Source organism: Periplaneta americana, chromosome 16, assembly GCF_040183065.1.
Source record: "Periplaneta americana isolate PAMFEO1 chromosome 16, P.americana_PAMFEO1_priV1, whole genome shotgun sequence".
NCBI classification, from domain to species: domain Eukaryota; kingdom Metazoa; phylum Arthropoda; class Insecta; order Blattodea; family Blattidae; genus Periplaneta; species Periplaneta americana.
Window position 1 is genome coordinate 154,520,568 of NC_091132.1, and position 20,819 is coordinate 154,541,386.

The window sequence follows — 20,819 nt, forward strand, 5'->3', positions numbered from 1 at the left end:
CTTTGGAGAAAATAGAAAGGGGATTAAGCAGAGGGTATTCACACCAAAAGTACCGTTAGCCAGCCGCTTGCTTCAAAGTTAGCCTCACACCTCTAAACAACACCCCTAACTTCCCCAAGGTTCAGGGCAGACGAGCTGTGTCATCGACAGTAATTTCCATATATGTGAAATCAGTTTTTGTCCCCCTTCCGAACTTCTGAAACTGCACGCTATAAAGCACACAGTGTAGCAAATAATATTTAAAATGCAATATCTGGAAAGTTTTTGTTGCACCTGGACATTAGTATCCATACAGTGTTTTGCTTATTCTATAAATATAAAAAGAAATGTAAGCTGACTCACACGCGACAAAAAACAGAAAAGAAATTGTAAATTGTGTTTTATTTATCCTTTGTATTATGTTAGAAATTTGGTCAGACGTGTTGTGAATAGGTCAATTTGACCCAGGGTTTGAAAAATTGATATAACAGTAAAAAAATCTTCCTTCATTTAAGCCTTTTTACTGACGTGGACAAATTATTAGACATAAATTAATTATATGTAAAATGAAGCTGTATTTATCGGTAGAAATAATGAACAGAAATGTATTTTGCACAGATATAATGAACAAAAAATTGAGTCTTGAGGTTACTAATATTTTGTAAACATTCGCTATTCTTTATTAACTTGTCGACTTTGTCAGGGATATTGGAAACCAAAGTTTGACACTTTCCTTGAATATCAGCATCATCTAGACAGTGTTTAAATGAGTCCATGTTTTGTTGTAAGCCTCTTTTTGTTCACTTTCTTCTTCAGTATAGATCACAGATTTTCAATTTCGTTCATGTCCGGTCTTCTTGCAGGCCATGCGAGAAATCCTCTGCAGTATATAGTGTAATTAAAACATAGTAGTAAAAACATAGCCAGAAAAAATATACTTAACCATTGAAAAATTATACCAGAAGATGTAAACAATCATATTTACAACAATAGGGACTCTCTGTGAATTATACTGATAGTTGATATGACGAATTACACTATGTTTCCAAGAAAACGTTTTAGTCTAATAATTTGTCCACCTCTATAAAAAAAAGCAGATAATGTCTTATTTACCTATATATGGACACAAAACCATTACCAATTTTGTTTATGCATGTCTTGCAATAAATGAGCCGTTCTGAGCAAAAGTGGTGTAAGTAAAAATTGGGTAATAAGGTTTAAAGTAAAAATTCTGTGAAATAGAGCGCAAAGTATCAATATCTCATTCATGCTATCCACTGACTACTAATATTTTAAGTAATTTGGATAAAAATTACTACTTTGCGCTGTATTTTACAGAATGTTTACTTTAACCCTCATTATCAATTTTTGACGTACACCACTTCTGCTCTGTACGGCTCAAATGTTTGCATGATCTTGGCAGAGAAATGCTTTGCAACTCTTGTATTTTTTTGGCAGTCTTCATGTCTTTCTTTGGTCCGCATTCCTTACAGACCTCTTTTTCTTGCACATTCTCCTGAAATGACTCCTGAAACATTTTCCAAACTTAGTTTTATGTTCTGAGGCAGGCTTATTGTCATCCTTTCTTCTCGCATTGCGTGTGTTAATTGTAGCCCAATTCCTTCTCGTGACAATCCTTGTCTGTACAATTTATATGGATTCTACTCGCGATTCACATAAACATATAATACATAAGTATTTACTCCTGCAATGTCGAGTACATTATAAAACACAAACAGGCCATCTTTTAGTACTCCTTTTGCAAGAGTAGGTACTGGCAAGTTTATATGTGATACGATTTCAGAGCTTTCTATGCTCTTCTGAAGATAGACTACAGTCTTGATGCATTGTGGACAGCAGAACTATTGCTCAGGCACATATGACAACATAGTTACGTCGGGCTGAAATCCGAGGTAGTTGAATACACTGGTGTCGTATAATTTGGCTGCATTTCTTGTGGTTTGTTTTCTCTCAGAGTTCCGACTAACGTTCGATTTCTCTTGAGAAGTTCATTGGCCAAAATATGGTCGGTGAAAAAATTGTCTGTAGTGATATTTCGACCATTTTTTTTCAGTGCTACCAACAAGTCTCAGAATATTTCTACCTTTCTTTGTTTCTCGTGGTCCACTTTCTGGCTTTCCTGTGCACACTTTTACTGCACAAACATATGCCGTTTCTATATCTTACAGTAACCACAATTTTACACCATACTTCCTTCTGGGTTTTGAAGCTATGTACTGGCAAAAGGTACATTTCCAATGTCACCAACTGCCAATTTACTGTGACATCTTGGTACGGCAAGAACATTTTTGGCATTTGTTCCAAAAACATGTCGAAAAGAGATATAACAGCAGCCAGTTTATTATGACGTCGTCTAACTTGTCGGTCTCCTTTCTTTTTTTAGTAGGTTTTTACGACGCTGTATCATCATCTCAGGTTATTTAGCATCGGAATGAAATGAAGGTGATAATGCCGGTGAAATGAGTCCGGTGTCCAGCACCGATAGTTACCCAACATTTGCTCTTATTGGGTTGAGAGAAAACCCCGGCAAAACCTTAACCAGATAACTTGCCCCAACCGGGAATCGAACACGGACCACCTTAAGTTTAGAATACATTTAAAAAATCTAATCCACGCGTGAAGTGTAGATAGCACAAATTAGAGAATGTTGGAAGTTTTAATTTTTCTTTTCATCTATTCCTTCTATGTATTCATTTGTCGAGAGATTACTCTACAGCTGTAGTAGTCTGTGTTGAAAAGGTATCGCTTATAGCTCTGCAGACTTTGCCACAGATCATTGTCATAAAAAGAGTGTGTTTAATTCTTAGCTCTTGCCCTGTACTTGTGACTGAAGTGTAGTCATGTGGTTTTCTATGTAGGCCATTTCTTCAAATGATAAAGCAGTTGTTTTGTTTTTCCTCTGCATTCTGATTGGTCGGCAATAGGCTATCTGGAAGAAGGTGGGCGTGGATTTTATCATATAATTATTTTTCCTTGAGTTGCAGATGTATGTTCTTCCCCAATATGTAACTGAATCTGTACAAGACTAGTTAGAAGAACATGACTAACATTATACTGTATATCTATAAAATTTTGTTTTTATAGATACTTTCCGCTGCACACATCCCAATCCCATTTACTAATTAATGCATAGGGTGACCAGACGTCCTTTTTTGTCCGGACATACCCTACTTTTTAGGTTTTTGTCCAGGGTCCGGGCGGGTTTTAAAAAAATCAAGAAATGTCCTTTTCGTAACTTGTATACCTGATATTTTGAAATTATCTGATGTGACGCCTTTTTCCAAGTACCTTGCCTGTAGATGGCAGCAGCATCGATGGAATATACTCTTAGCCAACGATCATAACTCTCTTTGCTCCTCCTTGTTGCGATCGTTGCTCAGAGGAAACTAGTAGCCTAAATTGAGAAATCGAGTTTGATCAAAGACCTTGCATATAATACTATACAGGATGTTTGGGTTGATATGCACTGATAGAAATAAAGTTATATAAATTTGAACATCTGACTTATTATTAATTATATAATAAAGAGTTGTTTTATAATTTCAGTCAACAACAATACAGAAAAGAATGTTCTGTTTTTAAGTTTCACATCACAAGGTTATATATCGGCGCAAATAGCCATAGTAGCTGACGCGCCCTTTTTAAACTCCACTAACTAACTCACAAGGTTATATATCCACAAATATGTTCGATTTTTTAAAATTATCTTCAGGTGGAGATAGAAAATAGATCAATTGAACATAGATGAAATGCAAGAAAACATATATATATATATATATATATATATATATATATATATATATATATATATTTTATATATACACGATCACACACGCATTATTAATATAACTGTTTAAAACCAATATTACCCTCAATATGACTTTTAAATTTATTATTAATTGTTCAATTTCATTGACGTAATATAAATTTTATAGGCTGAAATTAGGTTAGGTTATCTGTGAAAGCAGGAAACATAGACGGTGGGGTCGACCTGGTTGGCGAGTTGGTATAGCGCTGGCCTTCTATGGCCAAGGTTGCGGGTTCGATTCCGGGCCATTTAAGTGTGCTTAAATGCGACAGGCTCATGTCAGTAGATTTACTGGCATGTAAAAGAACTCCTGCGGGACAAAATTCCGGCACATCCGGCGACGCTGATATAACCTCTGCAGTTGCGAGCGTCGTTAAATAAAACAATTTTAAATTAATTAGACGGTAGGGTAGCTATGTTTTGAAAAAACCGCTAGCCGACCAATGTCAGCTATGCCTTATTTCGAGCTTTACTCCGTGCTAAACGAAAGTATTTTCCATAGCGCGACAAACGCATTGCGTATTTCTCGCTGTAGTGTGTTAGGGCGTAAATCTGTACTGTAAATACTGTATTATGTAATAAAATAGTTATTGACGTAATTTAAGGTATAATATAGGCCTAACCCTAAATGTAAGTACATATTTTCTGTCCCCTTTTTCGAACAATGTCCTTTTTGAAACTTTGTGTCCTCGATGTGAATCTGGTCACCCTATTCATACACAGTTTTAAAATTTGTGTAAAGTTTAATGTTTTAATGATGGAGTTCTGCAGATTTACTATTAACTGGTAGCTGATCTAAAAAAGTTTGTAGTCTAATATATGCGCATAGTTAGTGAACGACAGGGACAAAACCTATTTTTAGTCTGTAATATTCGGAGATATGACGGATAAATATCAGCTTTTTTCCTTCTCTGGTAGAGCTCTCGCCTCTATTTACGAAACCGCAAAGTAAATGAAAACTATAAGACAAGTAACAGAGAACACAACCTACCGTCACACATATTTAACATTAATTGAGCATCCCACATTGATATTATCTTAAATACACCTCACAACTACCCATAGATAAGATGAGTGCTGCGTGAGTGACGTAAACCAGACGCGCGCACGTGCTTGAGCTGGCCGAGCTCTGGCCCTGGAATAAACAGGCATATACAAAAGTTCGTCTACACTCCACGTACTCGTATATGCAAATTTTTTGTGTGTGTTGGTTTAGAACATTTCAACGTACATCCTGTTGTAAAGAGCATAACCCTACTTTTTTTTTGATAGTTGTGCATATATACAGAGGATTACACTGAAAAACCAAAGCTAATTTATAGGAAGAAAAACATGTAAATACAGGTATATGTTGTACTTAATGAGAGAAAATAAGTTAATGACATACTCTTTGGTATAATTTTAAATTAGAAACTCTGAATCATATTTATAAACATTTGATTACGTCCGTAAAATCTCAGTAATTGCAATCTTCTGCTTTAGAATGTCATAACAGGCACCAAATTCAAACTTAGGACTGTGATATATTAAAATTTATTAGCCCCAACAATTAATAAGACATTGGTGAATAACATATTCCTCTCAGGGAAAGTCTAAGAATTGCATTTTGTCACGAAATTGTGTTTTTGATTCATCTGAGTTTTATGAGTAAGAAGTTTTTTACGTGAACGGGTAAACAGCCCGATGCACAACCCCCCTCTCTCTGAGGGGAGAGGTTCGTCCGGTAACCAGATGGAGAGATTCTCCGAGTCGGAACAGGCCATGAGACAGCCTAGCATGAAGATGATGATGATGATGATGATGAAGAATTGTGTTTTTGGATCGATCACTGTGTGTCAAATTCTACAGATAATTTTTTTTTTGTCCCACGAAAATTAACATTTATTTACTTGAGATAAGTTGGTGAGATATGTCAGTCACACCATTGTGCTAATATGCTTTACATATTCTTTGTTTCATACTATATCGAATTTTATTTCTTCCCATTCTCCATTGTGATAGTTACATTACGGTTTTAGTTTCAATTCCAGTAAATGTGAATCGTGTTTTGTTCCAGGTGCATTTATTTAATTATGTAAACATAATGTTGCGCGTTTAATGCGCTCTGAATGTTTCTTTTTGCTGCGCTCTACATTTCCACAGGCGATGTCCGTACCTCTCGCTCCCTCGGCATACATACACACGTCAAAACAGACAGTAACGCCACCACTGTTTTTCCGTAACCGCTCCTTGCGCGAGCTGTACTAATGCCGTTTTCCATGCCTTTTTAGAGTACTCGACTGCGTGAAACACCTTCCACAAACATCGCATTTGAATGGTTTCTCACCTGTATGAAGGCGCGAATGCCGTTTAAGGTCACTCGACTGCGTAAAGTACATTCCACAAATATCACATTTGAATGGTTTCTCACCACTATGCTGAAATTCGTGGATTTTTAAAGTTATTCTCTGTCGGAAGCACTTTCCACATTCATCGCATTTGAATGGTTTCTCATCTGTATGCTGACGTTCATGCTTTTTTAAGTCATTGGGCTGCGTAAAGCACTTTGCACAAACTTGACATTTGAATGGTTTCTCACCAGTATGAAGGAGTCGATGTCTTTTCAGGTTATTCGAACGTGTAAAACACTGTCCACATACACTGCATTTGTATGGCTTCCCACAAACATCGCAAGTAGATCGCTTCTCATCAGTATAAGCCCGTAAATTCTTTGCCGAGGAAACAGAATGCTTGGTAGCCTCAAAAACAGTTTTGTGTTCTTTGTGTGCAATATCTTCGTATTCAGATGATATGGTGATGTCACGACTGTCTGGAAAGCTAGGATATAAATATGCCATCAGACAATAAAAGTCAGTAAATAAGTATTTAACAGAAAAAAAAAGAGAAATCACATCCACAATAAACCACATTTAAATACTGAAACTCAATATCAGGATACTGAGTGACACACATAACATTTCTTTTGGAAGGTGTATACAGTATATTAAGGGCCGAATTCATAGTCAACACTTATCGTAAGGAAACCCTTAAGCAGTTGCTTTAATCTCCACTTCATAAATCCCACTGAAGTGAACACTTATTCAACTAAGGTAGCTTATCAGCTTACTCAAGTGTTTCCTTATATATGCATTGTAATCAGCTGATTCAGTACACAATGGATGCTGATTATGATTTTGATGAATTTATTGAGTCCTATAATGGAAATGAAAATGTGTTTCGGCAAAACAAAACATATATCAGAGATACGGAAAAACCTTTAGAGATGTATAATGGCCAACAATTTAAGAGGAGATATCGTTTCGACAAGAACACTGTTATGGATATTCTGGTGTCTCTCATTGAAATTCACAATATAATCATGAGGCTTACCGATTTCACCACTGCTGAAAATATTGGTAGCTTTGAGATTTTATGCTACAACATCATTTCAGATTGAGTGATATTTTTTTTTTTTTTTTTCGAAAAGTATTCACGTCCCAACAAAGTGTTATTTGCATTTTCGTTTGTATTCCACTCAAGGAATAAGCTGTTAAAATTTGCGTAATCTTATAACTTTCACTTTGTTTACCATAAAAATAACTGAAAAATAAATTTAAATGATTTGCTTACAGGAATATTTCCGGAGTTTGTATTAAACTCAACTGCAATTTTGTCCCATGTCAATTTCTTCTTTTGGAAAGAACAATTATCAGATTTTTTTTACTTTGGACGATATCTCTATATTTTCATAACTAGTTCTCTTAGCTCACTTCTTTCTTCTTCTGTAAAATGTCTGTCGATATTTTGTATAATTTTTAGCTCTGTAATATTTACTTCTGTATTTGTGTACGATAATAATGCCGATTTAACAATTTGTATGAGCTGGAAAACAATTGAATGTACGAAAGCGCTCACATTTAGCCATGTTATATTTAATTCGATGTTATGTTATGTTTTATTTAACGACGCTGGCAACTGCAGAGATTATATCATCGTCGTCGGATGTGCAGGAATTTTGTCCCGCAGGAGTTCTTTTACATGCCAGTAAATCTACTGACATGAGCCTGTCGCATTTAAGCACACTTAAATGCCATCGACCTGGCCCGGGATCGAACCCGCAACCTTCGGCACAGAAGGCCAGCGCTATACCAACTCTCTTCTTTCGATGTCAAGGGAATGTTCAGTGCATATGGAAGAGTAGCGTCTCTGCAATGCGATTAGGAATAAGTCCTAACTATTAACTTAAGTGTTTCCTCATTTTATAAGTGACGACTATGAATTCGATCCTAAATGTAATATCAATGACAAAGGTGTAATTATTATCAACCTATATGGGCAGCATAGATAGGAATATACATTATGCAGGCTGGGAATAAACATTGAAGTAATATATACTATTGACAATAAATGGAAACATTTAATCTTACATTAAACTAGTTATGGAATCTTATTCTCCACAATAAGTTTTTGAAGTTAATGATTTCGATTCGTGATGTTACAGCTGTTAAATCATACAATTTGGCAGAATAGAAATGGCTTCAGAATCATGCATGGACACCGCCAGGTTGACATGGTCATTTGGATCGTTTTCCACGTATAATGCAAAGTGAGATGTTTATGTACTAAATGAACGAACTCTCAAAACAGAGTCGGGTAAAAAAAAAGAAAATGGTATTCCTTGAATGTAATTTGTTTTGTTGTATGTTATACATATATATTTCTGGTGTGAATTAAATATTTTCTAGTAATAGAGGTTCCCTAGCTAGTAAAATGCATCTACAAATAAAGCCAGACAAAACGAAATATATGCCAGTTACATCAAGAGACTGTAAGCAATATCCATTCTATACAGAAATTACATCATATAAATTTAATACTGTACTGTTTTAGTTATCTGGGATCTGAAATAAATTACAAACATGACACCAGCACTGACGTAAACGAAGGGTCCTCTCTGCAAATAAATATTTCTATGGACTCGGGAAACAATTGAAATCACACTTTATTTGAAGAAATAATAAATTCTTAATTTACAAAACACTTGTAAGATCAGTGGTGGACTTTCACTAGTTCTGATGTAGGAGCACTGGGTATCTTTGAGAGAAGAATACTTAGATGTATTTTTGGGGCTGTGGTAGAAGGAGGTCAATGGATAATTTTTTTTTTGGTAGATTATTTTATGAAGCTTTTTCTACAGCTCAGGTTATTTAGCGTCTGAATGAGATGAAGGTGATAATGCTGGTGAAGTGAGCCCAGGGTCCAGCACCAAAAGTTGCCCAGCATTTGCTCATTTTGGGTTGAGGGAAAGCCCCTGAAAAAACCTTAACCAGGTAACTTGCCCCAATCGGGAAGCGAACCCGGGCAACCTGGTTTTGCGGCCAGACGCGCTAACCGTTACTCCACAGATGTGGACTGAATGGATAAGGTGATACAATTTTAAATTATATAATTTGTACAAGGACAGTATATAGTTCAGTTCATTAAACTTAATACAACTAAATGCCTAAATTGTATACAAAATTGAAAACCAGAAATATATTCCTGATATTATAATCATAATCATAAGTGTATTGCTATATCCGGATAATAATATAAATATCGTGGACTGAACGAAATATTTTGCGAGAAAATGTAATAGCAACACGTCAGCACGTCTGGCTATAAAATGAGTTGGCCCAGGTTCAAAACCTGGTTGGGACTAATTACCTAGTTGGCGTTTTCTTCCGCGGTTTTCCCTCAACCAATTGAAGCAGAATTGCTGGGTAATTTTCGGCGTTGGACCTCGGACTCATTTCGTCATCATTAATTCACATATCAGCATCCATGCAATAGCCCGGAGTTTAGTTCACGGTGCGGTGTGCTGTACTTGTACAAGAGCGCGGCCGTTCGGCTATCCAATCATTCAGAGACTAGGAGTGGTGAGCACAATAAGCCTCAGGCTGCAGTGTAAGCCTTCGGGTCCCTCCTCCGTACAAAAAAAAAAAAAATAACACAATTAGTAATGTGCAGACAGCACATTTTTGTTCCCAAATGTACAGCGGATCGAGTAGTTTCTTCTGGTACATACATTACGTCACGTCGATGCATAACGTGGCTCGTTACCCATGGCTGCATAAGCAGGGCAGAATTGCAAGCAGGTACGCATAGACTATGACTCGTAGTACAATACAGGCGCCCCATCGTCTTGTTTATGTAAAACACCAAGTTACTACTATATTGTGATCTGATTCTAATACGCAGTAAGTTGCGTTTTCATTCTGACTTTTGTGTTAATATTATTTTTATTTATTAATCTATGTTATATTGTATTTCATTTTGATGTGTATTTTGTATATTGTGTAAAATGTAAATATTGTTAATTTTTATATTGTATTTTGTTATTATAATTGTCACTGTAACGTTTTCTGACGCAAGAAGAACATTTTCTTAGCTTAAACAAATGTTTATTGACAGTTATGGTAAACGATATGAATTTCATAATCTCAGAATATATAATTTTGTTTGCCGTAACGGAGCTGATCTTGATAAATGAATTAATAATATATATTGTATTTAGGGTATTGTATTTATACAGTAAATGCCCTTAATGTGTATGTTGTTTACTATTATGTTCTATAATATATATTATATATACCAGTTCAATATTATCATCGATATACAGTAGTTATATTTCCTGTCATATGTGTTGTGCCCTAGGATTATGATAAGCAATATATTTTCACTTTATTTTAAAGTAATGAAATCGTATTATTAATACATGCATACATGCTTTACATGCGAAAGAGCTCGCTTCCTGTTTCGACAGATTACAGAGCACAGTTTAGTTAACGTCAGCAACTCAGCACAGTCCAGTCCTTGAACATGCAGAAATGCGTACGCTTCCATTTTGCATTTTTATCGCGAACTCAACTTAGCAACAGCTGACTTATAGCGAAGATATAGCGTCTCTCGCGAGACATTTTAATTGGCGATGATTCCGAAATTCTGAATTTCCATTGGTCAAGTCAAAAACAGATTCAGTCGTGAAAGGTCCTTGAATCCATATTGTTTTAAGTAACGACCGGAAACGCCGATTTGAAAGGATGGTTAAGAATCAGAAGCGTGGTGTTTAGTGAATGCAATACCGTCTTTTCAGAAGATTCGCGGGTAAAATAGCGTCACTCTGTTACGTCACAAAGGACGCGCTTCGAGAGTTTATAAAAGGACATGAAACGCCTAAAACGCGATCATTAGTTGTTGGTCAAGACAGCAGTCATGGAGTAGCACTCCCAACGTTCAGGAAGAAATCCAGAATATGGCATCAACTGGGACCAGCATTAGGGTTCGCCGTACTATTTATTGTAAGTAAAATCATCAGATCATTCTTTAAACTTTTCATTTAACTAGTTATCTTGGTACCTCAGAATAAACAGAAATTTTTATACTTTTCAAATCGTTCAATAGTCTATATTTTATTTTTAGTAAATTGATATTGTTATTAATAAACTTAGTAATAGTGAATTTCTACACTTGTGATTATTCCGAAAACCTGAGATCACATTCTAAGTAGGAATCCCTCCTATCCATAAGAAAGAACAAATTATAAAGTATAACGCAGTGTCTGATTCGTCTGTGTTATTTTGATAGAGATTATAACTCGCGATTATATCGAGATAAGCCATCCGCCCTTGTCGCGGCAAGTGCCACGACAAATTACTGGTGTCAGATATGATAGAGCTTAACAATATATTATGGTGTCAGAAATGGTATAATAAATATTGGTGTCAGAATTAATATAGTATAACAAAAAGTTGATGTCAGAAATGGGCACAACATATGTAACACTAATATATTGTAGAGTGCTAGTTTCGCTATGTGAGTGCGTTTATGTGGTTAGAAAATAGCCGGACAGGTAGTATTATTATTATTATTATTATTATTATTATTATTGTTATTGTTGTATGGACTGTTTTATTTGTATGCACTGTTTTTGTTATCTATTCATTTTGTCATTATTGTTTATTTGTATTTGTCTCTAATTGTAATAATTTTGTATGCACTGTTTTTGTTATTCCTTGTACACTGTAAATCTTGTGCTAACTTTTATCTTGTGCTGAACTGTTAGTGGCCTCAGGCTGTTGTACAGCACAATAAATATTAGTAAATAAATAAATAAAATTATTGTTATTATTATTATTATTATTATTATTATTATTATTATTATTATTATGGGTAGCTCAGTTGGTAGAGCAGCTGGCTACGGACTGGAAGGTCCGGGGTACAATCCCAGGTGGTGACAGGATTTTTTCTCATTGCCAAACTTTCAGAACGGCCCCAAGGTTCACTCAGCCTCCTATAAAATTGAGTACCAGGTCTTTCCCAGGGGTAAAAGGCGGTCAGAGCATGGTGCCGACCACACCACCTCATTCTAGTGCCGAGGTCATGGAAAGCATGGGGCTCTACCTCCATGACCAAGTGCCTTCATGGCATGTTACGGGGATACCGTACCTTTTTATTATTATTATTATTATTATTATTATTATTATTATTATTATTATTATTATTATTATTATTATTGGCCCCAGGCTGTTGTACAGCACAATAAATATTATCAAATAAACAAATTAATTAAATTTTATTATTATTATTATTATTATTATTATTATTATTATTATTATTATTATAATTATTGCCCCAGGCTGTTGTACAGCACAATAAATATTAGTAAATAAATTAATTAATTAAATTTTATTATTATTATTATTATTATTATTATTATTATTATTATTATTATTATTATTATTATTTATCGAACTAGATTTTATCTTTCATAGTGTCCTGACAAGGATTTAAGGTCAGAATTTGAACCCTGAAACTCCAGGATATATTAGTCGATAACTTTCCTAACTTGTTTGGGAACGAAAATGCGTTGCCTGGTAATGTGTTAGGCTTAGAAAAGATTCGATTTGCGAAAGAGAATGCAAAAAAACAGGAGGAAAGGAATAGAAGAAGACGTTGGAATACAAAGACCACGATGAAGGCTAAAGATGCAGCAACAACACTGCCAGAAGTATTCAGGGTGTTGATGGTACTGTAGTGATTTAGTAATAATGGTGGTAGTAATTTTAATATAGGCTAAAATACGTTGAGTCTTTCATATCAATAACAATCTGATCCCGGCATATCGATCTATTTTTACAGGAGATTGCCACTCCACCACTCCCAATCTCCTCGGTTGTCTAACTTGTCTCTCTTCTATACCTACATAACTCTCTATCCTCCTTCCATGATTTCCGTTATCTACTATTTCTATGACGCTCTTGTGCTTTCCATTCATATATGTTTTTGGCCTTCTTTCCCTACTCATTCTTTTCTTTTACTTGATTATTTAAATACGCTGTATCAATTACGAGGTTATTTAGCGTCGATGGAATTGGGGATAGCGAGTTGGTATTTTGCGAGATGAGACAGAGGATTCGCCATAGATTACCTGACATTCGCATTACGGTTCGGGAAAACCTCGGAAAAAACACAACCAGGTAATCAGCCCAAGCTGGAATCGAACCCACGCCCGAGCGCAACTCCGGATTGGCAGGCAAGCACCTCATCCGGCTGAGCTACGCCAGTGGCTTATTCATTCTTATAATATGACAAAACCATTCCATGTGGTAACACATTCAAAATTAATTTAATATTATTTAACGACACGTTAAAAGTGGTATTGAACTGTAATTGTGTATTAAGTATATGTTGTGGGTGTGTTATTGTATGTTTGTATATTTCGTATTCTAAGATGTTTAACTGTGGACTTTTTGGTGTGATGTGTAGAATTTCCATATCTGTTTCTATATTATTGTAGTCATGATTATTATTGATAATATGTTCTGGGTAATTAGATGTGATGTATGGTTTGGGTATAGCTTTAATGTGTTCTTTATATCTTGTTTGAAAGGTTCTTCCTGTCTGTCCTATGTAATAATGTGGGCAACTATTGCATTTTAGTTTGTAAACTAGAGTCTAATTATATTTATTTGAATGTTTGATGTGATTATTTAGATATTTCTGTGTTGTGTTATTTGTTTTGTATGCTATCTTGCATTTTAGTTTTCTGAATGAAGTTGCAATTTTGTGAGTATTGGTATTGTGATATGTTAATGTTATGTATTTATTCTCATGCGGTGTTTGTGTTGGTTTGTTCTGTTTTTGTTTTGCCTTTTTTATTAGTGTGTCTATCATGTTAGCGTTATATCCATTGTCTTGTGCTATATATTTTATTGTGTTGCAATAGTTGCCCACATATTTACATAGGACAGATAGGAAGAACCTTTCAAACAAGATATAAAGAACACATTAAAGCTATAACCAAATCATACATCACATCTAATTACGCAGAACATATTATCAACAATAATCATGACTACAATAATATAGAAACAGATATGGAAATTATACACATCACACCAAAAAGTCCACAGTTAAACATCTTAGAACAATACGAAATATACAAACATACAATAACACACCCACAACATATACTTAATACACAATTACAGTTCAATACCCACACATTATTCGACATCATGATACATAGCACACAAACAACCACCCCCACCACAAGAGCAACACACCCCCACTCCTACAACTGACGAATGCAAACAGCAGAATGCAAGATCAACAGGAACATCAGTTGTTCGTAAGACACTGAAGATGACGCAGAACCGGCGTCGAAACGGGCTGTCTGTCTAAGGTACATAACCTTTTTTAAAAATTGTAACACTTTTACTGTGTCGTTAAGCAATTTTAAGTTTTTTAAACAAAGTGTTAACGTGAACAAGAATCAATCAAAATTAATGTTATATGTGATTATTTTAATGAAGTAATAAAAGAAAAGTCAATGTAAAGACTCTCACAGCACACTCACCTATCCGTAAGAATCTCATTTTCCTCAGTCGTAACCTCTAGTTTCAGCTCGTCCTTGACTGTGTCCAAGTCACACAACTCTTCCTAAAATAAAGAGGGAACAGAACAGAAAGCTGGAGCTAATTTACACAAAGACTGCATCGATTTTCACGGCACAGGCTTACATTTAAATCCTACAAAGTCCAAGTAGAAATTTCAATAACAGAAGACAATTCTTTGAGATAAAACTTCATGGTGTTCTTCCGTTTCTAACGCCGTAACATTTGAAACTGTTATTGTAAGAATAATATGCCAGAAAATACTACTTCATTACCCAATAACGATCTAACTCAGCTTGACAGTGTCTAAGGATTTTTTTTAATTTCGCCAGGATATTTAACATGACATAATGCTTTCCATGATGCATTCTTTGCTTTTTAGATGGATAGTATATCTGTTCCAGTATTTCATGTTCTGGTAGGTAAAGGGGCTCTTAGGTACATAATTTAATTCTTTCCATGTACGGTAAAATATACTTAATAATAAGTAATGTACCCCAATTTATTCCTATGATTTCTGCCAGGTTACCATATGAAGAGAAAAATATTTGATATGATCCTTCATATGTTCTCTATCGTAACAGGTTATGTAAATATAGTGAGCAGGTTTCTAGTACAATTTCTCTCTAAAGAAGAGCGTATGTTGCTATAAATTCCAATTTTCTTCGTAATATAAGTTACATCTTCTTTCTCCATTGTAGGCTATGCATGATGTGCAGTCATTTATAGATACATAATATTACAAATGCAGTATTAACTCAAATTACAGGTCTAATTGGGTTCAAAATCTTGTTTTACTTATATATGTTATGGTACATATAATTTTCCATAATATCACTCGTAGCAAACATGTATAAACCACTCCTTTATATACCATCCCACAGTCTAAGTGTTGAAATTCAATTGTTTCAAATTTAAAAACTAAATTACTCGTAAAATATCGGTAGCTCTTCAATATGGAAAATATTTCTAAAGGAAATGAGTCATTAAAAATATTCTAAAAATACTCATACATCTCTTGTAATACAAAGGATACTGTGGTTGTTAAAGTTACATAGTGATCACAAAACATAGAACATTTGAAGAACTAGAATAACTTCATTGTATAGAGCACATCTAGGTCAAAAAGCATGCGTAGATATAACGGCTCGGTTAGAGAAGCCAACGTACTATGGTAGGAACGATCATAATTTTAAAATCAAATGTGGGAAACAGAAAACGGATGTAGGTAAATACTTATTTTTAAATCGAACTATAAATGATTGGAATGATCTACCTGCTGCAGTGTTTGTGGCTGTCCTTCCTTAAGGAGATTCAAGAATAACTTAAAAAGTTGTATATAAAGTGTAAATTAAAATTAAGATGATATTTATTTTTTAAGCTGACATGTATTTACATATCTTGACGAGTTACTCCCTTGGTTTGAATTGTAAATTATTTAAAAATAGCTTGTTAGAGGGTCTTAGAGTAGAGATGTTGAGTTTAAATGTATTTCTGTTTATAAGTGTCAATAAGGGTGTAATTTATTGTCTTATTTGTACTGTTGTATCAGTGAAGCGTGGTGAGTCAGTGAAGTTATGGTTTTAAAGTGCAGTGAATAGTTTAGATCAGTGATAATTTATAGTGTCAATGAAATGTGTCCAATAGTGTCAGAGAAATGTGTCATGGTGCCAGTGAGTGAGATGAGAGTAAAGTGAAATATTATTATCAATACCAATGTGAAACTTATGTAGGGCCTATACATATGTAAGTTGTTATGTAAAATTAGGTTCACTTATTAATTAGGTGATTTTATGTATTATTATTAATTGTAAGTACTGTGTATTAATTGTATTGTATATTGTAATTTTATTGTGTATTGTTTTTATTGTGTATACCACTGCCACTGGGTGCTTACCCACTCGCAGAGTAAATAAATATATACATACACTTAAATTTTTCGTAAAAGAAATGACGTCAAAATTAAAACGAAATATGAAATATGTTCCTATTACGTTAACTCCATCCACACTTACAAAGTATTGAAATGCGATTTATTTCGAAATAAAATAATAAAATTACAGCTCAAATCTAGGATATACTGGAAAAAGAAATAGGCTATATAATTGTCACGATACTGAAAATATTACTTGTCCTCTCAACTGGCGAACAGCATTGTAGGAAGGTTATATAGAGATGGTGTTTGTGAATGAAGGTAAGGTATTGGGAGAAGAAGAGCCAGCACATGGCATGAGCCGAACCCACCTAGCTTTTCTTTCTTTTTCTCTAACAATGCCATTAAATGTTTTAGATTGCTTCTTCTTAGGGTGTGGATAGGCTGACCAGACGTCCCCGTTTTTGTCCCCAGAAGCTTAAATTTTTTTCAATAACATTTTACTGGAACTGCTGCGATTCATGCACATTTCTGAATGGTTCTCAGTATCAGACAGAAAAACCTGTGAGCACAGTATGATATTCTGCACTCTTCGAGAAAAACATAGCATCTTTGTCTTTGGCTATTTTAGCATTCACATTGCGTGGAAGTATTAGGGCTGCCGCAACATTAATTTTTAAGTAGTTCAAAAAATAAATTTCGTGACAAACCAACAGGTGAAAAGTGGTATGAAGTTTTTCAACATTAAAAAAATTCCATTCCATTTCAAAATCTTCTCAAAATAGTGTTATTAATCATGTTTCTTCCAGTCAGTAATTCATCAGTTGAAAGACTTTTCTCCACAATGAACTCAATCTGGACTGATGAAAAGTAAAAAATGAAAGTTGAAACATGTATGATTTGAGGCTTTCTCGGCGTTGGTTCGCTAATATGTTTTCGCGGGATATCAGCCGAGTTAAGATTTTGGAATGCTCCAAGCTTTCGACTGCTATCTCTGCAGCCATCTTCAGGGAAGTGATGTCCGAACAGAAAGTCGAAAGGTTATATAGATGTGGCTGTCTCAGGTGAAACGGGATTGGTTGGCGGATCGGCCAATCCGGGGCCTTAGACCAACTCAGGCCCTCTTACAATCAAGGTCATGAAGATCACGGACCGAGGACGGCAACCGATTCCAACCGGCGGAACAGGGCTCGCCGCCCGCCAAACTTCACGCAGTAATCCCGGGAGGGGCGGAGCTTACGAGCGATGACAATTCCCGGCCCCGGATTGGCCGATCCGCCAACCAAACCCGTTTCACCTGAGACAGCCACATCTATATAACCTTTCGACTTTCTGTTCGGACATCACTTCCCTGAAGATGGCTGCAGAGATAGCAGTCGAAAGCTTGGAGCATTCCAAAATCTTAACTCGACTGATATCCCGCGAAAACATATTAGCGAAAGTTGAAACAGTTAAAGCTTTTTTTACAAGTGAAAACAAACTTTCATTTCTCATGTGAAGAATTTAGTGTGAAGCTGTATGGGAAGGAACAGATCCTTAAAAAGATGCATTCTTCAGATAAATATTGTAAAATGTGTGTGTTAGAGTTCAATGTGTATAATATTATGTCAAAAACTTCGATGCATGCATGAGTACTGAAGTTGAATTCTTAGTGACTATAATTATTTTTAAGAGTTATGTATGAATAACTTCGAGGGAAAAATTGTCCCGAGGCCGGGTATCGAACCCGGGACCTTTGGTTAAACGTACCAACATTCTACCAACTGAGCTACCCAGGAACTCTACCCGACACCGATCCAAAAGTTATGTATGTTTATGTATTTAATTTTAAAAAGTTAAGATACTCTACAAATTTAATGTGCAAAGGTCTATCATTGTATCTACTGTTACATGTAGTTTCTCCAACATTTTAACAGAGAGTGACTAGATACGCGTTTGTGGTTTTTCTTGAAATTGCCGATGTCCCCTGCTGGACCACAAAAAATCTGCTCAGCTTAGCTGTGGAGAATCATTGTTCATTGCCCTCCTGAAAATGAACGAGAACAAGATCTAGTTCCAGATCCCCTCGACAGAGGTTTAGAACATTGCGGCTTTATTTGAGACCCCGAGTCACTTGTCTATGACATCACAGCACAAGCCCACTTAGGTATGTAAGGTCTGATATCAAGTTGTCACCCAATTCCGCAATCTGGAGTCTGTGTTGCAACATCGACGAAAACTTGTGTTGCTATTTCAGATTCTCATCCTCATATAGTTTTGAGAAGTAGCATCTGTGTGAAACAATCATTGCCTTGTATCGCATTCTGTAACACTGGTGCAAATGACGCTTTAGATTCTTTCTTTTTCTGTGCCTTGTGACAGGAGAAGAGAGGGATTTGACTGCGAGAACATAAGAAAATTGGCCATCCCTGTGGAACCATTAGCATCAGCCTGCCACTGGGAGACTGGCAGAAAAAGAAATCTATGAGATTCTTCTGTGCTACCATGGAACTCTCCACAATGATCCAATCCCAAGCAACCCATTGCACCAAAATTACTCTTCAAGCTGATCATTATAACTTAATAGTAAGTCTTACATGAGAGGCAAGCCACTACTTCATGCCCATACCACAGGAAAAAGTGCCATTGCTCCCCACTTCCGAAAAACTGTGGTTCATTACATTGCAGCTACTATTTGTCAGTAGTAACATGTCGATGCAATATATTAGTCCCTGCAGGCAGAACTGACCACGTGGGAACCAACATCACCTCAGACCCCCATATTGCGGGATAAGTTGTTGTGGTTGATCACTGGTCCGGGCTTCGTATGTGGACTTACATATAGGGACAGTAAGAATAATCCAATATTTCTTCATTGTTGGGAACCCTATTTAGGGGGATGGATGAGAAATAACATTATATTACCAAATTACCTATAACTTTAAGATTTTTGGACCTAGGACCTTGAGATTTGAAATAGTAGTTTAAAACAGGGGTTTCTTTACCTTCAATTTCTTTTTCAGAATTTTATGAATAACAGCTTCTATTTTTCAAATTTTTCATTAAAAAAATTTAAAAATGATGTAACTTTTTCTAAAAATTTGTTAAACCAATAAACGTGAAACTTTGCATATGTGTTACCAATACCTAAAGTAACATTTTCCTGCAGCCAGATATTTTATTTAGGCTTTATATTATTTTATGCTCGACCATGCCGAAATGTAGCAATTATACACCTGGTAGCAGTCCTTTAATGCTTGTCATTAAAGTACACCTATTCATTACAGTTCAGGTTTTCGATTATTCTCGGATATGCAATCAAAAGACAACGAGGGATACGTCATGGAGGCTGGAAATCCAATACTGTCGCAGAAGGTTATGTTCTGTTACTATAATAATTAGCGTTAATTGTAGATAATATTCAAATAAATTCAATTTATCATCTCGTTTTTCAATCCTAAATCAATTTCCAGGTTATATCAAAATTAGTTCATGTTATTCTCTAAATTATATCAAGGTCAATGACATTATTGTTCCTCGGAAAAAATCAATACTTTTGCGGCTACGCACAGCTCACAATAAATAATCTATGCACAAGGTCACTTCCGATTTCAGTCAGATGCGAATAAAATGAATATTTCTGAATAATTTCAAGTTAGAAATATGGTCGAGCATAAAAAGTCGTACGAAACTTGCCTATAATGGTGATTAAGGCGCTCGTATGAAAATTATGAAACTCGCTTGCGCTCGTTTCATAAACAAACCTACTCGCGTCTTAATTACAATCATTATAGGCTCGTTGCATAAAAATATATTGGGTATGAAAATCATAATAAGCAGAACGTAGAAGCTCTGCTCACCATCCCTTCCACTTTTCTCCTACTAGCTCACCAGACAGTCTTCATGATAGGTGAGTGTTGTGTCGAAAGCACATTTCATGTGGGTGGGAATAACTTCTACTGGCGTTTTCTTTATTGCGATTTATGCCTTTTTATTTCTTTCTGAGTTTTGTAGTGTATAATAAAACTCGCAAATATTAACAAATCAAAATTTTGTTGCAGGGAATTATAGATAATACTGTTTTAAGCTTGTGTGCAAAATGTCATATTTTTACTCCTAATGGTTGCAGAAAAAAGGTACATACGCATTTAAAAATGTAAGTAGGCCTACTATTTATCTGCTATCTCACCTCAAACAGTGCACTCAATATTCTCCATATCCATAAGGAAGTAGTAAACCACAG

The 20,819-nt window shown here is 35.4% G+C and overlaps 1 protein-coding gene across 3 annotated transcripts in view; it reads right to left on the reverse strand.

The window, feature by feature from the left end:
• Nucleotides 1-383: 383 nt before the first annotated feature.
• The window catches only part of LOC138691475 (zinc finger protein 664-like), a 67,490-nt gene continuing 47,054 nt past the window's right edge, over nt 384-20,819 (reverse strand). For 2 of the 3 annotated variants that reach the window (XM_069813437.1, XM_069813438.1), the window contains 2 exons: nt 14,688-14,770; nt 3,828-6,625 (listed from right to left, as the gene is read on the reverse strand). In XM_069813437.1, coding sequence (XP_069669538.1) covers nt 6,052-6,625; nt 14,688-14,770 — 657 coding nt within the window. In that variant the 3' untranslated portion in view covers nt 3,828-6,051. Of the gene's footprint in view, nt 872-3,827; nt 6,626-14,687; nt 14,771-20,819 lie in introns of those variants that run through there. The other variant, XM_069813439.1, reaches the window with a different exon arrangement.